Below are 17,295 nucleotides of genomic sequence, written 5' to 3'. Positions count from 1 at the left end.
GAGTTCAGATAACAATAAAATGTCTTAACAAAGGGACTTCTAGATGATGTCTGTCTCCCGTACTTCTCCAGTTCCCCCTGAGATCAAGGATGATGGACAGCCCCTGAACCTGACAGTCACCCTGAAGCAGCCACTCACTCTGGGCTGTGATGTCATTGGTATCCCCTCCCCCACAATCACCTGGACTAAAGACGGGCAGAATGTGAGTCACCTACCAGGCATTCAAATACACTTCTTAAAAACACTTTTTTTTTTTGTTGAAACGTATAGGTATAGGTTGTATAGGTGACCATACTTCTAATGACTTCGATGACAACCATGTTATTTATATCTAGCAACACAGTGACACCAAGTGGTCATTTAGTTTATCACAGTCCAATATTGATCTTACAGTAACAATCACGTACAATGTATGTCTGGCTGTGTATAGGTGGTGGACTCCCCTGGAGTGTATCTACAGAATGGGAAGAGACTTCTGAGAATCTACCGGGTCCAGACAGAGCACGGTGGCCAGTTCAGCTGCATAGCTAGTAACACAGCTGGGCAAGCCCGAAGGGACTACAACATTGTTGTACAAGGTGAGCGTCCATAGTGCTTAAAATCAAGTCGGTGTCCTACCTCTCCCATTGATTTTACATTTAAAGTTTAAGCAAAGTCAGTTGTGTAAAAAAATATTTTTAAGTACTACTTAAGTTGTTTTTTTGGGGATATCTGTACTCGACTTTACTGTAATGTATATTTTTGACAACTTTTACTTCACTCATTCCTAAAGAAAAGAATGTACTTTTTACTCCATACATTTTCCCTGATACCCAAAAGTACTTGTTACATCTTGAATGCTTAGCAGGACAGGAACATTGTAAAATGTCAAAATTAACGCACTTATCAAGAGAACATCGCTGGTCATCCCTACTGCCTCTGACGTGACGGTTCTAGCTTGGAGCTTGGCTCCCTAGGCGAACCTTCCTTCAGCCCCCCCCCACCAACAAAGAAAGAAACTATCCTGCACTAACTGTAATTTTTATTCAGACATTTGGAACAACACAAATAAATAATCATAACATTTAAAACTATATAATAATTAAAATATATACAAAATTAAGACTCCTAAATATCAAAAAGAAGTAACAAAGACAAATAGAAACAAATTTGTGTTGATTTGGCACTCGAGCATCAATACATTACCCATCCCCCAACACTGTCAACCAAGAGTCAAGACTAAACCAATTCACCTTGGTGGTGTGCAGACGGGTTATATATTATTCTTAACGATTTCGCTCAAACCAGAAAAAAATGCAACAATATGTCTGTGAAACTATATATTCACAGTATTATGAGTTAATTGTAGTTTATTTGGTAGCATTTTGTAGTGTGACTAATTTTACTAATTGCATTAGTACTGTACAAAGTTAGAGGTGCGCTATTTGATAGATTCCCCCGCTCCCCCTACCTCGGGCTTCCAGTGGGGAGACCTGAGGTCAAGCTGACCCCACCTTCCTCCCCATCTTGTACTTCTGAGTGGGAGACCTTCCCAGGCAGTAGCCTGCCTAGCTCACAAACTAGAATCAGGGCACATACTCCGACAAGGTTAATTGACCCCTAGTCCCACACGGTGACATGATATCATTGACGTGACGTGCAAATGAGCGATAGCAAACCGATCGTGCAAATGTCACCAAATGTCACTCTCCTGTACTCCCTGTTCACCCACGACTGCGTGGGCCATGCACGCCTCCAACTCAATCATCAAGTTTGCGGATGACACTACAGTGGTAGGCTTGATTACCAACAACGACGAGACGGCCTACAGGGAGGAGGTGAGGGCCCTCGGAGTGTGGTGTCAGGAAAATAACCTCACACTCAACGTCAACAAAACAAAGGAGATGATTGTGGACTTCAGGAAACAGCAGAGGGAGCACCCCCCTATCCACATCGACGGGTCAGTAGTGGAGAAGGTGGAAAGTTTTAAGTTCCTCGGTGTACACATCACGGACAAACTGAATTGGTCCACCCACACAGACAGCGTTGTGAAGAAGGCGCAGCAGCGCCTCTTCAACCTCAGGAGGCTGAAGAAATTCGGCTTGTCACCAAAAGCACTCACAAACTTCTACAGATGCACAATCGAGAGCATCCTGTCGGGCTGTATCACCGCCTGGTACGGCAACTGCTCCGCCCACAACCGTAAGGCTCTCTAGAGGGTAGTGAGGTCTGCAGAACGCATCACCGGGGGCAAACTACCTGCCCTCCAGGACACCTACACCACCCGATGTCACAGGAAGGCCATAAAGATCATCAAGGACAACAACCACCCAAGCCACTGCCTGTTCACCCCGCTATCATCCAGAAGGCGAGGTCAGTACAGGTGTATCAAAGCAGGGACCGAGAGACTGAAAAACAGCTTCTATCTCAAGGCCATCAGACTGTTAAACAGCCACCACTAACATTTAGCGGCCGCTGCCAACATACTGACTCAACTCCAGCCACTTTAAAAATGGGAATTGATGGAAATTATGTAAAAATGTACCACTAGCCACTTTAAACAATGCCACTTAATATAATGTTTACATACCCTACATTACCCATCTCATATGTATATGTATATACTGTACTCTATATCATCTACTGCATCTTGCCATCTTTATATAATACATGTACCACTAGCCACTTTAAACTATGCCACTTTATGTTTACATACCCTACAGTACTCATCTCATATGTATATACCGTACTCTATACCATCTACTGCATCTTGCCTATGCCGTTCTGTACCATCACTCATTCATATATCTTTATGTACATATTCTTTATCCCTTTACACTTGCGTGTATAAGGTAGTAGTTGTGGAATTGTTAGGTTAGATTACTTGTTGTTATTACTGCATTGTCGGAACTAGAAGCACAAGCATTTCGCTACACTCGCATTAACATCTGCTAACCATGTGTATGTGACTAATAAAATTTGATTTGATTTGATTTGATGCTGCCCCCTGCAAGATGCTGCCCGGGGCGGCTGCCCGTGTCGCCTATATCTAAATCCGCCATTGCCTGGCGGACTCATTAAATACACATGCTTCATTTGGAAATGATGTCTGAGGGTTGGAGTGTGCCTCTGGCTATCCGCAAATTTTAAAAACAAGAAAATGGTGCTGTCTGGTTTGCTTAATATAAGGAATTTGAAATGATTTATACTTTTACTTTTTATTCTTAAATATATTTTAGCAATTCCAGGTCTAATTTTGAATTGCATCCTACCATGGCCTAACTTCTCTGTGTGTGTGTGTGTGTGTGTGTGTGTGTGTGTGTGTGTGTGTGTGTGTGTGTGTGTGTGTGTGTGTGTGTGTGTGTGTGTGTGTGTGTGTGTGTGTGTGTGTGTGTGTGTGTGTGTGTGTGTGTGTGTGTGTGTGTGTGTGTGTGTGTGAGTTAGCCCCACCAGTGATCTCGGGGATGTCCAGGGTACAGGACCTGTCAGTGGTGTCAGGACAGGAGGTGGAGTTCCAGTGTCGGGTCAGTGGGCGCCCAGCCCCCAAAGTTGAATGGAGCCGGGATGGAGAGTGAGTCTTTTTGACATTGACTCTTGTGCATATAGCTACTACCCATCACATTAAATTGTTTATTCACACTCATATACAAATGTAGGATCTTAATTTGATTACTCTTTTGTTGCTGAGAATTTTCTTGCACGGCAGGAAATGCAAACTTGTAGTGTATTTTAGTTTTAAAAACGATTCTAAAGTTTGTAATTTCCACTTTGAAGTTTCAGACTTGATTTGTCCAAATGAAAAATGTATCAGACCCAACAAAAATGTCCATGAATTACAATCCACATAATAATTCACATTTCCTGTTGCTGCAGGATTATTTTCCTGCTGTAGCAAAGTCACTAAAATTAAATATTTTAAATATTTTTCTGTATTGCAAAAGCTTTGTAAACATTTTCGGGGTTGCTGGTTTTTACATTTCTAACAGGAGTCAATAACCCCTAAAACAGGAATGTTTTGGTTTTTATGACTATGATGGTAATTGTAAACCAATTCATCAGTTGGTCATTTTGTGACATCATGTGTCAGATATCACTTTTTGTGTGTGGATTAGCCTAGTCAATACACTGTCAGGCTTTGGAGTATTGATCCCTCTCCCTCCTCTCCAGGGTGCTGTCCAAGGACGGGGACCCCCATGTGGAGTTCCATGAGCAGGGCCAGGCGATGAAGGTGAAGGCAGTCAGACTGAGGGACCAGGGCTTGTACCAGTGTCTGGCCAGTAACAGCGCTGGGACACAGATGCGCCAGTTCAGACTCACTGTGCAAGGTACTGTTCCCTCTCTCATGTTTCCTTCTCAATGACCTCATACTAACAACACAAACTTCCTTCTGCATCTCAGAAATAATCACAATGTTTATCACTGAAGCAGATTCACCTTCTATACTACAGTATAACTTGAGAAAGTCACCTTTCTCTCTTCTCACGCTCCTCCTCTCTCCTCCTGTTTTTCCAGCTCCCCCCACCATCATGGGCCCCAGTGAGACCTCAGAGGTGTCTGTGGTGTTGGGTTTCCCCACGGTTCTGCCCTGTGACGTAGAAGGTTCTCCCATGCCCAGTATCACCTGGCTGAAGGACAACCAGCCCATCGTGTCCAGTGCCCAGCTCACCTACACCCGGGGTGGGCAGGCGCTGCGGTTGGGGGCAGCACAGGGAGACAGTGCCGGTCTCTACACCTGCCGAGCCTCAAACCCAGCAGGCACCACTCTTAAACACTACTCACTCAGTGTGCTGGGTAAGGGAACCAGACAAGGAGAGGGTTGATTCTGGTGTATGTAATGAACAGTAGTCTAACATCATTACAATTCAATGTACATAAATACCGGAGAGGTATTTGACTGCCTGTTTGATTTGATCAGTTCCACCGCAGATTGAAGGGGACTCTACATCTCTGAGTTTCGGTAGCCGAGATGAGAAAGTCCGGATCAACGGCTCATTAACCCTGTCCTGTCTGGCTAAAGGCTTCCCTGAACCGAAGACCCAGTGGTTCAAAGATGGACAGGTTGGTTTGTGTTTCTGTCTAGCTACTGCATTTCACATAAGTTCATTTAGCGCCATAGATGTCTATTTCTGCTTATTTGAAACATTTTTGTATTTATTTTTGCTGTTTCTAGTTGTTGACTAGGAACTCCCACACTGGTATCCGTGAGAGTGGTCGCCTTCTTCACATAGACAATGCCATGCTCTCCCATGAGGGACAATACACCTGCATGGTCACCAACACTGCAGGAGAGGACAAGAGAGACTTCCACGTCACTATTCAGGGTTAGTGTCCACGTATGGAATTTAAACTGTCTGCCGTTGGCAAAATTAGTTCATTCACACTATGCAACCTAATCTCACTGCACTCTTGTGAAACTAACTGAACATTCGTTCTCTCTCTCCAGTTCCTCCCATCTTCCATCGGGGGAGTAACGGTGCAGCAGCCTGGGGTCTGGGAGGAGAGGAGGAGGAGGAGGAGGAGGAGGGAGGGGTTAGAGATGATGAGATGACAGAGAGAAGGGAGGTGGTCCTGGGGCATCCCATCAGCCTGTCCTGTGAGAGTAACGCCATCCCTCCGCCCCATCTCAGCTGGTACAGAGAGGGACGCAAGCTCTCCACCGCTGACAGAGTAGTACTGCTGCCAGGTGAGAGGGGGACCAGCCCTCTAGGTCTAGTTCTACGATATCAAACTGGTACAACGACCAGAATGGCACTACTGCAGCATCAGCTTCACTGTGATCCAATAAGATGCTCTGTTATGTTGTTGTCCTCTAGGTGGGCAGGTACTCCAGATTCCACGGGTCCAGCAGGAGGATGCTGGGAAATATACGTGTCAGGCGGTGAACGAGGCAGGGGAGGACCGCATGCACTTTGACCTGGAGGTTCTAGGTAGGCACGCTTTGTTACTACTCCCTGTCATTCTGTCAACGTATTATTCAATCATGGTCCTCGTACAGTCAAAAGCTTTAATGCCTAAACCTGCAAAACGTATGCGCCATTTCCAAATGTTTTTCTCTTTTGGCGTCCTGTTTTCCCAGTCCCCCCAGTGATAACGGGCCAGTTGGATGAGTTCATGGAGGAGATAGGAGCAGTGGTGAACAGTACCGTGGCTCTCCACTGTGACGTGACGGGTCACCCAGAACCAGCCATCTCCTGGCTGAGGGACGGCACACCGCTGCCCTCCGGACAAAACCACAGCATCAGTGAGGACGGGAGACAACTACAGGTCAGAATCCTGTATACCAAAGCACTGCACTGCTTAGTACAGTATAAGGACTTCCCTTGGAATAGAATGGCCCCCGTCCTGCGCTGATGTCACTCATTTGATTTAATTCAATATACAGCTCTCTCTTGTTTCATCTGTCTCAGGTGGCAGGTCTATAATGTTATGTTATTAATTATTCTCTTTCAGATCCTCAGTGTGCAGGTGTCAGACATGGCCAGCTACCTTTGTGTGGCTGAGAACAAGGTTGGAGCAATGGAAAAACTCTTCAGTCTGACTGTGCAAGGTGAGATGGAGCCCACAAGTACAAACATCTCTTCAAATGCCACATCAAGCAGATTTCTTCAATTCACACAGGAAGGACAGAGACATCCTGTGAATGTGTTTACGTGTTAGCTGAGTGTGAGCTGATCTATTCCTGTTTCTCTCCAGTTCCCCCAAGGATGGTAGCTGGCAGGGAGGAGGAGGTGAGTGTGATAAAGGGTCACATGGTGTCCATGCTGTGTGACGTCCAGGCGTACCCTCCTCCAGAGATCACATGGACCAGAGATGGACAGGTCCTCCAGTTCAGCACGGGCATCCATATCCTGCCAGGTCAGAGCTGGCTCCTCAACACACTGCCCAGAGCCCATAACACACTCCATAACTCATACACAATAAACGCATAGCAATTCAAAATGCATTTTATCTGTGATTTGCCTACTGTCCACTGTCTTTCTGCTGTTCTCTGCTGACTTCCTTTGATACCTGCCATCTAGTTTACTGTACTGTCATTCTGATTAATTCACTGAACATAAACTATGCCTTCTGAATGACGTATTGTTGTCTGTACTGTAGGAGGTCAGATGCTGCAGCTGCCCCGGGCCAGACTAGAGGATGCAGGACAGTACGTGTGCACTGCCACCAACTCAGCAGGCCAGGACCAGAAGAGCATACTGCTCAGTGTCTATGGTGAGAAGCGTCATAGTCCTGTGCTGCCCTCATCAGTGTCACACTTCACTTGCTACAATATCTGAATTAGCACTTAAATATTGTCTATTTTATTCCTATGGGTTTACAGTCCTGCCCACGCTGAAGCCCCGCCTTGACTCTGAGTCAGAGGTCCTGACCCCTCAGGTGGGGTCATCTGTCACTCTGCGTTGTGAAGCTCTGGGCATTCCGACGCCTGAGGTCACATGGTACAGGAACGGGCTGCAGCTGGCAGCTAGGACTGGACTGAAAGTGGAGCAGCATCAGCTGGAGATCATGGGAGTGCAGGTAAACACACTGTCATCACCTTCAGTTGGTGCTGTCTTAACTGCTTTAAAAGAGTTAGCACTGATAACTGAGGGCATGAGATTAACCCTGTTTTAAGCATCAAAGTGAAACACTGTTGTTCTGTTTCATGCTGACTATGGTTCATGGTCCATAGGTGGCTGATGGTGGAATGTACATCTGCAAGGTGTCCAATGTGGCTGGACAAGTGGACAGGACCTTCCGCTTGACTGTTCATGGTGAGACTTGCCTCCCATGTAACCTCCATTAGATCTGTTTCTTACATATGGTAATACTGGCATATCAGATGTCACAGTATAATACAAATCTCATTGTTTCTATTCTGTTCTCCTCCTTAGTACCCCCTGTCCTGGATGGACCTCTTCATGAGTCCCTCACCCAAAACCTGGGCTCCCATGTCACCTTGCTGTGTGAGGCTACAGGGGTCCCAGTACCCAGTATAACCTGGCTGAAGGATGGCACCCCTATTGGTAAGAAGCTGAAGTTTTATAAATTAACTGTGACAAATTCAGTTTTGACAAGATCACATTTTGACACTTGTATTAATGCATTTGAATGAATGAGACCTCCAGCTGCTGGTTTAGCCTGACCTGTGTGGTTATTTCTTTCCCAGAGAGCAGTCTGCAGTGGCAGTGGTCGGTACGAGGCAACAGGCTGGAGCTGGGTCCGCTGACCCTCTCTCACGCTGGAACCTACACCTGTGTGGCCAAGAACAGGGAGGGACAGACTCAGAAGGACTTTGCTCTCACAGTGCAAGGTAGGCTACAGACTCTCCCACAACAGTGGCAGTCGGTGACGTTTAATGATTTTAACATTTTTATAAGCATGGCTTTATTTCTATTACAGCATATTGGATGACTGTCATTCATATTACATTCACCCAGTACAATGTAATATCGATAGATTTAGACTACTACATGATACTCAAAGTTTCCCTATACCCATCATGAGTTTGCTATAACATAGCCTATGAATGAAAGTTTACAACGTAAGTGCACACAGGTTGAAAGAAAGATTTGAGGAAACAGTGACACATTGACAGACAGTAACACATTCAATATCGCCTTGCACACTCTTGCCTGCATCTAGCTGATCTAGGGTGTAATCATTAGTCCAACAGTTGCAAACTAGAGTTCCTGTTGGACAAATTCAGGTATGTTTATCCGTGTTTCGTTTGCTTCCGTTTGAATACACCCCTGATCACACGCAAACAGTTCATTTTTATAGCCAGATACAAAACAACTCGTTGTATTCCTTCTCGCATCTATGCGCTCTCCTCCTCTCACCTTTTCCCTTCGCTTGTAGACATCAATGCACAACACATCAGCTGTCTGTGACCAGGCGATTAAACCTTTTCAAGCCAATTAAACCTTGTCATAATTACTGTGTAAGTCTATGGAAGCGGGTGAGAACCATGATCCTCTTATGTTTTGTATTGAAGTCAATGTACCCAGAGGAGGACGGAAGCTAGCTGTCCTCTGGCTACACCATGGTGCTACCCTACAGAGTGCTGTTAAAGCTATATTGCAAGACATTGTGGTTTAATAATTTATTTGGTGACATGAGAATATATTTAGTGTAGTTTTATCTAAAAAGGATAACTTTTTTAATGTTTTACCTCCATTGTCCCTACATATTGTAAATTAGATTACACCCAAGAAAATCACATTTTGTGAAGAGAATCAAAGACCTTTGGCATGTCAGGGTTGTGAGTCATAGTGCTGATCTTTTGTTTCAGTGTCGCCCACAATCCTGGACTCTGGCCATCCATCTGACCTGAGTGCCCCAGTGGGCGATGAGCTGACTCTGGAGTGCAAAGTGACAGGCACACCCACACCCCACCTCAGCTGGCTGAAGAATGGAGTGACTCTGGAGGGCTCAGACACCCAAGAGATAGAGTGAGTCCCTCTCACTTACAATTGCCAGCCTAAGTACAGTTGAAGTCGGAAGTTTACATACACCTTAGCCAAATACATTTAAACTCAGTTTTTCACAATTCCTGACATTTAATCCGAGTAAAAATTCCCTGTCTTAGGTCAGTTAGGATGACCACTTTATTTTAAGAATGTGAAATGTCAGAATAATACTAGAGAGAATGATTTATTTCAGCTTTTATTTCTTTCATCACATTCCCAGTGGGTCAGAAGTTTACATACACGCAGTTAGTATTTGGGAGCATTGCCTTTAAATTGTTTAACTTGGGTCAAACGTTTCGGGTAGCCTTCCACAAGCTTCCCACAATAAGTTGGGTGAATTTTTGCCCATTCCTCCTGACAGAGCTGGTGTAACTGAGTCAGGTTTGTAGGCCTCCTTGCTCGCACACACTTTTTCAGTTCTGCCAACAAATTGTCTATGGGATTGAGGTCAGGGCTTTGTGATGGTCACTCCAATACCTTGACTTTGTTGTCCTTAAGCCATTTGCCACAACTTTGGAAGTATGCTTGGGGTCATTGTCAATTTGGAAGACCCATTTGCGACCAAGCTTTAACTTCTTGACTGATGTCTTGAGATGTTGATTCAAATGATCCACATATATTTACTTCCTCATGATGCCATCTATTTTGTGAAGTGCACCAGTACCTCCTGCAGCAAAGCACCCTCACAACATGATGCTGCCACCCCAGTGCTTCACGGTTGGGATGGTGTTCTTCGGCTTGCAAGCGTCCTCCTTTTTCCTCCAAACATAACGATGGTCATTGTGGCTATAACGTTCTATGTTTGTTTCATCAGACCAGAGGACATTTCTCCAAAAAATACGATCTTTGTCTCCATGTGCAGTTGCAAACCGTAGTCTGGCTTTTCTATGGTAGTTTTGGAGCAGTGACTTCTTCCTTGCTGAGCGGCCTTTCAGGTTATGTCGATATAGGACTCGTGTTACTGTGGATATAGATACCTTTGTACCTGTTTCCTCCAGCATCTTCACAAGGTCCTTTGCTGTTGTTCTGGGATTGATTTCCACTTTTCACACCAAAGGACGTTCATCTCTAGGAGACAGAATGCGTCTCCTTCCTGAGCGGTATGACGGCAGCGTGGTCCCATGGTGTTTATACGTGCATACTATTTTTTGTACAGATGAACGTGGTACCTTCAGGCATTTGGAAATTGCGCCCAAGGATGAACCAGACTTGTGGATTTTTTTCCTGAGGTCTTGGCTTTTTTCTTTTGATTTTCCCATGATGTCAAGCAAAGAGGCACTGAGTGAAGGTAGGCCTTGAAACACATCCACAGGTACACCTCCAATTGACTCAAATGATGTCAATTAGCCTATCAGAATCTTCTAAAGCCATGACATCATTTTCTGGAATTTTCCAAGCTGTTTAAAGGCACAGTCAACTTAGTGTATGTAAACTTCTGACCCACTGGAATTGTGATACAGTGAAATAATCTGTCTGTAAACAATTGTTGGAAAAATGACTTGTGTCATGCACAAAGTAGATGTCCTAACCGACTTGCCGAAACTATAGTTGTTTGCAAGAGATTTGTGGAGTGGTTGAAAAACGAGTTTTAATGACTCCAACCTAAGTGTATGTAAACTTCCGACTTCAACTGTATGTGTATCAGTGTTAATCTCTTAACAGGGTTCGACATACAGGGCTGCCTGCTGGCCTGGGGAGGTTTTGGAAACGCTCAGTCGAGCATCCCCATCAGTGGCCCGCTTGGGCCCGCTTGGGCCAGGAAATATTGTAATAAGGCTATTTTTAAACTAGGCTATATACAGTGGGGAGAACAAGTATTTGATACACTGCTGATTTTGCAGGTTTTCCTACTTACAAAGCATGTAGAGGTCTGTAATTTTTATCAAAGGTACACTTCAACTGTGAGAGACGGAATCTAAAACAAAAATCCAGAAAATCACATTGTATGATTTTTAAGTAATTAATTTGCATTTTATTGCATGACATAAGTATTTGATACATCAGAAAAGCAGAACTTAATATTTGGTACAGAAACCTTTGTTTGCAATTACAGAGATCATACGTTTCCTGTAGTTCTTGACTAGGTTTGCACACACTGCAGCAGGGATTTTGGCCCACTCCTCCCTACAGATCTTCTCCAGATCCTTCAGGTTTCGGGGCTGTCGCTGGGCAATACGGACTTTCAGCTCCCTCCAAAGATTTTCTATTGGGTTCAGGTCTGGAGACTGGCTAGGCCACTCCAGGACCTTGAGATGCTTCTTACGGAGCCACTCCTTAGTTGCCATGGCTGTGTGCTTCGTGTCGTTGTCATGCTGGAAGACCCAGCCACGACCCATCTTCAATGCTCTTACTGAGGGAAGGAGGTTGTTGGCCAAGATCTCGCGATACATGGCCCCATCCATCCTCCCCTCAATACGGTGCAGTCGTCCTGTCCCCTTTGCAGAAAAGCATCCCCAAAGAATGATGTTTCCACCTCCATGCTTCACGGTTGGGATGGTGTTCTTGGGGTTGTACTCATACTTCTTCTTCCTCCAAACACGGCGAGTGGAGTTAGACCAAAAAGCTCTATTTTTGTCTCATCAGACCACATGACCTTCTCCCATTCCTCCTCTGGATCATCCAGATGGTCATTGGCAAACTTCAGACAGGCCTGGACATGCACTGGCTTAAGCAGGGGGACCTTGCGTGCGCTGCAGGATTTTAATCCATGACGGCGTAGTGTGTTACTAATGGTTTTCTTTGAGACTGTGGTCCCAGCTCTCTTCAGGTCATTGACCAGGTCCTGCCGTGTAGTTCTGGGCTGATCCCTCACCTTCCTCATGATCATTGATGCCCCACGAGGTGAAATCTTGCATGGAGCCCCAGACCGAGGGTGATTGACCGTCATCTTGAACTTCTTCCATTTTCTAATAATTGCGCCAACAGTTGTTTCCTTCTCACCAAGCTGCTTGCCTATTGTCCTGTAGCCCATCCCAGCCTTGTGCAGGTCTACAATTTTATCCCTGATGTCCTTACACAGCTCTCTGGTCTTGGCCATTGTGGAGAGGTTGGAATCTGTTTGATTGTGTGTGGACAGGTGTCTTTTATACAGGTAACGAGTTCAAACAGGTGCAGTTAATACAGGTAATGAGTGGAGAACAGGAGGGCTTCTTAAAGAAAAACTAACAGGTCTGTGAGAGCCGGAATTCTTACTGGTTGGTAGGTGATCAAATACTTATGTCATGCAATAAAATGCAAATTAATTATTTAAAAATCATACAATGTGATTTTCTGGATTTTTGTTTTAGATTCCGTCTCTCACAGTTGAAGTGTACCTATGATAAAAATTACAGACCTCTACATGCTTTGTAAGTAGGAAAACCTGCAAAATCGGCAGTGTATCAAATACTTGTTCTCCCCACTGTAACTGATTAAAGACAAACAAACAGATTAAATCCCTTAGCTGTCTGCTCCTTATGTCAATTATTTATCACCAGTGGTGATTTTATCATGTACATCTTGGTGGGGCAAGCTCCAACAAAGTATTTTAGATGCATGCCTGCAAGCCCCTACACAATATAACACAACACTAAACAATACATTAATTGCACTATAACAGTGACAAATGGTGCCCACAAACTGTTAGGGACTCCTTAAAGCTGTCCCAACAGCAGTCCCAACACCTACACTTGGCTATCAGCTATCAGCGAAACAGTTCATTCAGTATAATTTACTGCCTTTAAAAAAAACATACAGTACCAGTCAAAAGTTTGGACACACCTACTCATTCAACGGTTTTCTTTATTTTGACTATTTTCTACATTGTAGAATAAGCACTTGTTGACCGCTTTTCCTTCACTCTGCGGTCCAACGCATCCCAAACCATCTCAATTGGGTTGAGGTTGGGTGATTGTGGAGGCCAGGTCATCTGATGCAGCACTCCCATCACTCTACTTCTTGGTCAAATAGCCCTTACACAGCCTGGAGGTGTGATGGGTCATTGTCCTGTTGAAAAAATATAATTTCATCGTTTTTGATGTATAAACCCTGGAATGAGTAGGTGTGCTCAAACGTTTGACTGGTACTGTAGAAGATATGGCAGACTTGCTTAAACAAATGTGGTTTCTACTGACAATTGAGATGTACAAACTATGGCATAAGAGGACGACGAGCGGATAAGAGGCAATCCGTAATTTCGATTAAGATATTAATGACCGAGCTAGGATGGACTTAGTCAAATGTAACTATTTGTTCAGCACTTTTGAAATGTACAGCGACATAATTCAGAAAATGGGCCTTTCTTACAGTATTCTCCCTGAACACTAAGTCAGAACCATAGGATAAATAAAGGGGGCATATAAGCAGACAATGAAAGCTCTAACAATATTCGATGATGCCATTTCTCTAAAACAGTTTATAGGCTACATGTGCACCACCAAGTCAGAACAGTAGGCTACGTTATGAGGGGGAAAGGGATCAAATTATTAGGGTGAGGCACATGGGCTACTAACAGCTTACGACACAACATACACTTAGTATTACTTTCTTAGCTACAGTATACATATCTCCCTGGCAAATTACATAATTTACACAGCAGCATACAATATATTTTTGGACTCACCTTGTTGTGTTGTGCTTCCTTGAACAGGGAGGTGGCGCAGCGGTCCTTCGTGGGCAAATTTTGTCATCAAACGTTGTTATCAAAGTCTGGCATTCTCTGGATTTATGGTGCTTTCAAGACAACTTGGAACTCGGCAAAAAACAAGGTTGAATCATGACGTCAGTGATCTTCAAGTCAGAGCTCTAGAAAAAGGCCAGAGTTCCTGACTTGGAATTCCGAGTTGGATGACCGTTCAAAACGTATTTTCCCAGTCGGAGCTCATTTTTTTCCCTGAGTTCCTAGTTGTCTTGAACTCACTGAAGTCTGAGATTTCCCAGTTCTGAGTTTCCAGTTGTTTTGAACGCGGCAGAAGTCATGCTGGATTGACAGCATGGCCAAAGTTGAATGTTTATCCTTTTAAGCTTGGAAAAGAAACCCTTAAACCCAGACTTGGACCATACACCCTCTCCACTGAATAGCAGGCCAGTGATTGCTTTGCAATGCTTGCAGTTAGCCACTGATTCCTTACAAACCACTCATTGTTGAATTTGCGATTTCCAACATGTCGTGTAATGTTTATGTCCAATGGCCAATGAGCACCGATACGTTTTATCTGTAATTTCTCTTCATAATTTCTCTTCATATGACAAGGATTGAAAAGGATTTTCCAGTAGATTGTAGACTTGATTCATGATGACTGCCAGCTTGCTAGCTAAGATTTTGAAAGTATGATGTTGACATGATCAGTCCAATCAACGCTACGGTAGATATAATGTGATTTTACATTATTTTATCTGTGGCCAATGACCTTGAGCCTTCTTGTATGGGCATGTCTAATGTAACTCTATGTCAGCACCCAAGGGGCTTGAATTTACGAGCTCTCCCAGTAGATTTTGCAGTGACGTAGTATCCGCATGAGTGACGGAACACTAAGCCAATCACAGCGCAACTAGAGAACATTACCAACCTCTACGCTCTGTATTTTCCGCTGGCTGCCCCACCTCCACAGAAAGCACTGAGCTAGGCTGAAACACCTGCATCTTGGAGCTGCCTTACACAAGGAAGCAAAAAAGAGACCATGTTTGAATGCAGCTTTATTAATCAATAATTATTATTATTATTTTTTTATTTTTTTTTACATTGTTTGCAAACTGATATGTGACACATATTAATCCAAAATCACATGCAAAACAGGCACACAAAAGAAGAAAGCTAAACAGGTGGGGCTCAAAACAGTTGGGGGTAGGGGGTCGCTCGCCACTGCTTATCACATTCGCGGTGCACACATAGCATTGATAATCTGTCGAGCAGAGAGAAAGCAGCTTGGAAAACAGCTTGTTGTTGCATTGAGCAGCTCACCGAAGACCGACAGCTGTAGGGGTAGGTAAGATGTTATGATATCTACCAGTAAATGATAAGGCAAGAATAGGTATGCAAACCAGGTATTTAAAAAGTTCAAGGTCTTGGTTGAATATTTGCGATGTGCAATTCAGTCATAATGGACTAGCCTACCTTGAAATTCAGATATTTCCTCTAGGCTATTTGGTCCTTGAAAAGTCAAGGAAGTTATGGGAGCCGCTTTAGAGGTTCTACTGCTCCAATAGAATTATTCCGTGATTTCATTTCTGATCAGTTTTCATGAGAGATGTAGCCACGTTCGTTTGTTTCCCGCTGTTTAAATTGAAGGGTGTTGTGAAGTTATTATGATTAAGACAACATTGAATGTTGGCTTGAACTTTGTTTTCCATACAAAGCGTTTCATTTCAAATGGAAACCGATTTTTGGTCGCCTTCTAGTTTTTAAAACTTCTTCAGGATTGGTGGGTCCGCTGCGGGATGGTTGAGATAACGTAGGCTAATGCGATTAGTATGAGGTTGTAAGTAACAAGAAAATTTCCCAGGACATAGACATATCTGATATTGGCAGAAAGCTTAAATTCTTGTTCATCTAACTGCACTGTCCAATTTACAGTAGCTATTACAGTGAAAGAATACCATGCTATTGTTTGAGGAGAGTGCAGTTTTGAACATGAAAAATTATTAATAAACAAATTAGGCACATTTGGGCAGTCTTGATTCAAAGTTTTGGACAGAAATACAATGGTTCATTGGATCAGTCTGACATGTTGCACATACACTGCTGCCATCTAGTGGCCAAAATGCTACAAATGGTAAAAAAGAAACGTTTTCTTTTCTTTGTATTATCTTTTACCAGATCTAATATGTTATATTCCCCTACATTCCTTTCACATTTCCACAAACTTCAAAGTGTTTCCTTTCAAATGGTACCAAGAATATGCATATCCTTGCTTCAGGGTCTGAGCTCCAGGCAGTTAGATTTGGGTATGTCATTTTGGACAAAAATTTAAAAAAAGGAAGGATCCTTAAGAGTTAAACATGATACAGTAACCCCTCAATAACTCTTCAGCATCTCAAATGGCGAGACTGACTAGTGACCACATGTACAGACTTAATTAGTGAGTTTGTGTCGGGAGCATGATGTCTATATAGTCAGGCAATGCCCACATTATTCTGACATATTTTAGAATGTAAAAATGCATTATGCTTAGTGGTAATGCATACTTTTTTTCTGTAGGCTATTACAACAGTGAAATATAAAATGTCTGTTCTTGAAAATTACAATTAAGTGCTCAAAAAACAAATTGAAAGACCTTGAATTTGACTTGCCAATGACTGTATAAACCTTGTATAGGCTACTTGCTTAGCTCGCAAATGAAAGAGAAAAATCACCTGCTATTGAAATTATGCTACATCATTTGCTTTCCTGTCAGATGTTGATATGGCTGTAGGTATCCTAGTGGTTAGCACATTGGGCCAGTAAACGAAAGGTTGCAGACCGTATACCCAAGGCGACAAAGTGAAAAATCTGTTGATGTGACCTTGAGCAGGGTTAATCATTCTAATTTGTTTCAGGGGCTCTGTACTACTATGGCTAACCCTGTAAAACAACACATTTCAATGCACCTATGTGGTTTATGTGACAATAAAATGGTTTATATATTTTTTCTTTCTTGGATGGGCCAGTAGACTTCAGTTGGCGCTGGACCTGTGTGACACTGGCAAATTTACCTGAATGTCCAGCACTGCTTCGTAATCACTGATGTGTGTGTGTCCTGTGTTACAGCATATCCCCTAATGGGAGCACTCTAACCGTGCTAAGGCTGAGGCCTGAGGACTCTGGGACTTACACCTGTCTGGCTGTCAGCCCTGCTGGCCAGGAGAGCAAGATCTTCACCCTCCTTGTACTGGGTCAGTTGTCTTTTAT

General features: G+C 43.6%; 1 protein-coding gene across 1 annotated transcript in view; it reads left to right on the top strand.

The window, feature by feature from the left end:
• The window catches only part of hmcn2 (hemicentin 2), a 72,771-nt gene that overhangs the window by 32,983 nt on the left and 22,493 nt on the right, over positions 1–17,295 (top strand). Inside the window, exons 27-45 of the mRNA XM_071403402.1 lie at positions 72–202; positions 431–578; positions 3,424–3,550; positions 4,147–4,304; positions 4,492–4,770; positions 4,895–5,037; positions 5,150–5,300; positions 5,423–5,662; positions 5,793–5,906; positions 6,056–6,243; positions 6,430–6,526; positions 6,673–6,834; positions 7,078–7,191; positions 7,301–7,497; positions 7,652–7,733; positions 7,854–7,985; positions 8,129–8,272; positions 9,254–9,413; positions 17,155–17,279. Of these exons, the coding sequence (XP_071259503.1) occupies positions 72–202; positions 431–578; positions 3,424–3,550; positions 4,147–4,304; positions 4,492–4,770; positions 4,895–5,037; positions 5,150–5,300; positions 5,423–5,662; positions 5,793–5,906; positions 6,056–6,243; positions 6,430–6,526; positions 6,673–6,834; positions 7,078–7,191; positions 7,301–7,497; positions 7,652–7,733; positions 7,854–7,985; positions 8,129–8,272; positions 9,254–9,413; positions 17,155–17,279 (2,892 nt within the window). The remainder of the gene's footprint in view (positions 1–71; positions 203–430; positions 579–3,423; positions 3,551–4,146; positions 4,305–4,491; positions 4,771–4,894; positions 5,038–5,149; positions 5,301–5,422; positions 5,663–5,792; positions 5,907–6,055; positions 6,244–6,429; positions 6,527–6,672; positions 6,835–7,077; positions 7,192–7,300; positions 7,498–7,651; positions 7,734–7,853; positions 7,986–8,128; positions 8,273–9,253; positions 9,414–17,154; positions 17,280–17,295) is intronic.

The sequence above is a fragment of the Salvelinus alpinus genome, chromosome 5 (genome assembly GCF_045679555.1).
Source record: "Salvelinus alpinus chromosome 5, SLU_Salpinus.1, whole genome shotgun sequence".
NCBI lineage: Eukaryota > Metazoa > Chordata > Actinopteri > Salmoniformes > Salmonidae > Salvelinus > Salvelinus alpinus.
Note: the sequence above shows the minus strand (reverse complement) of the source record. Positions and strands in the feature narration are given on the sequence as shown.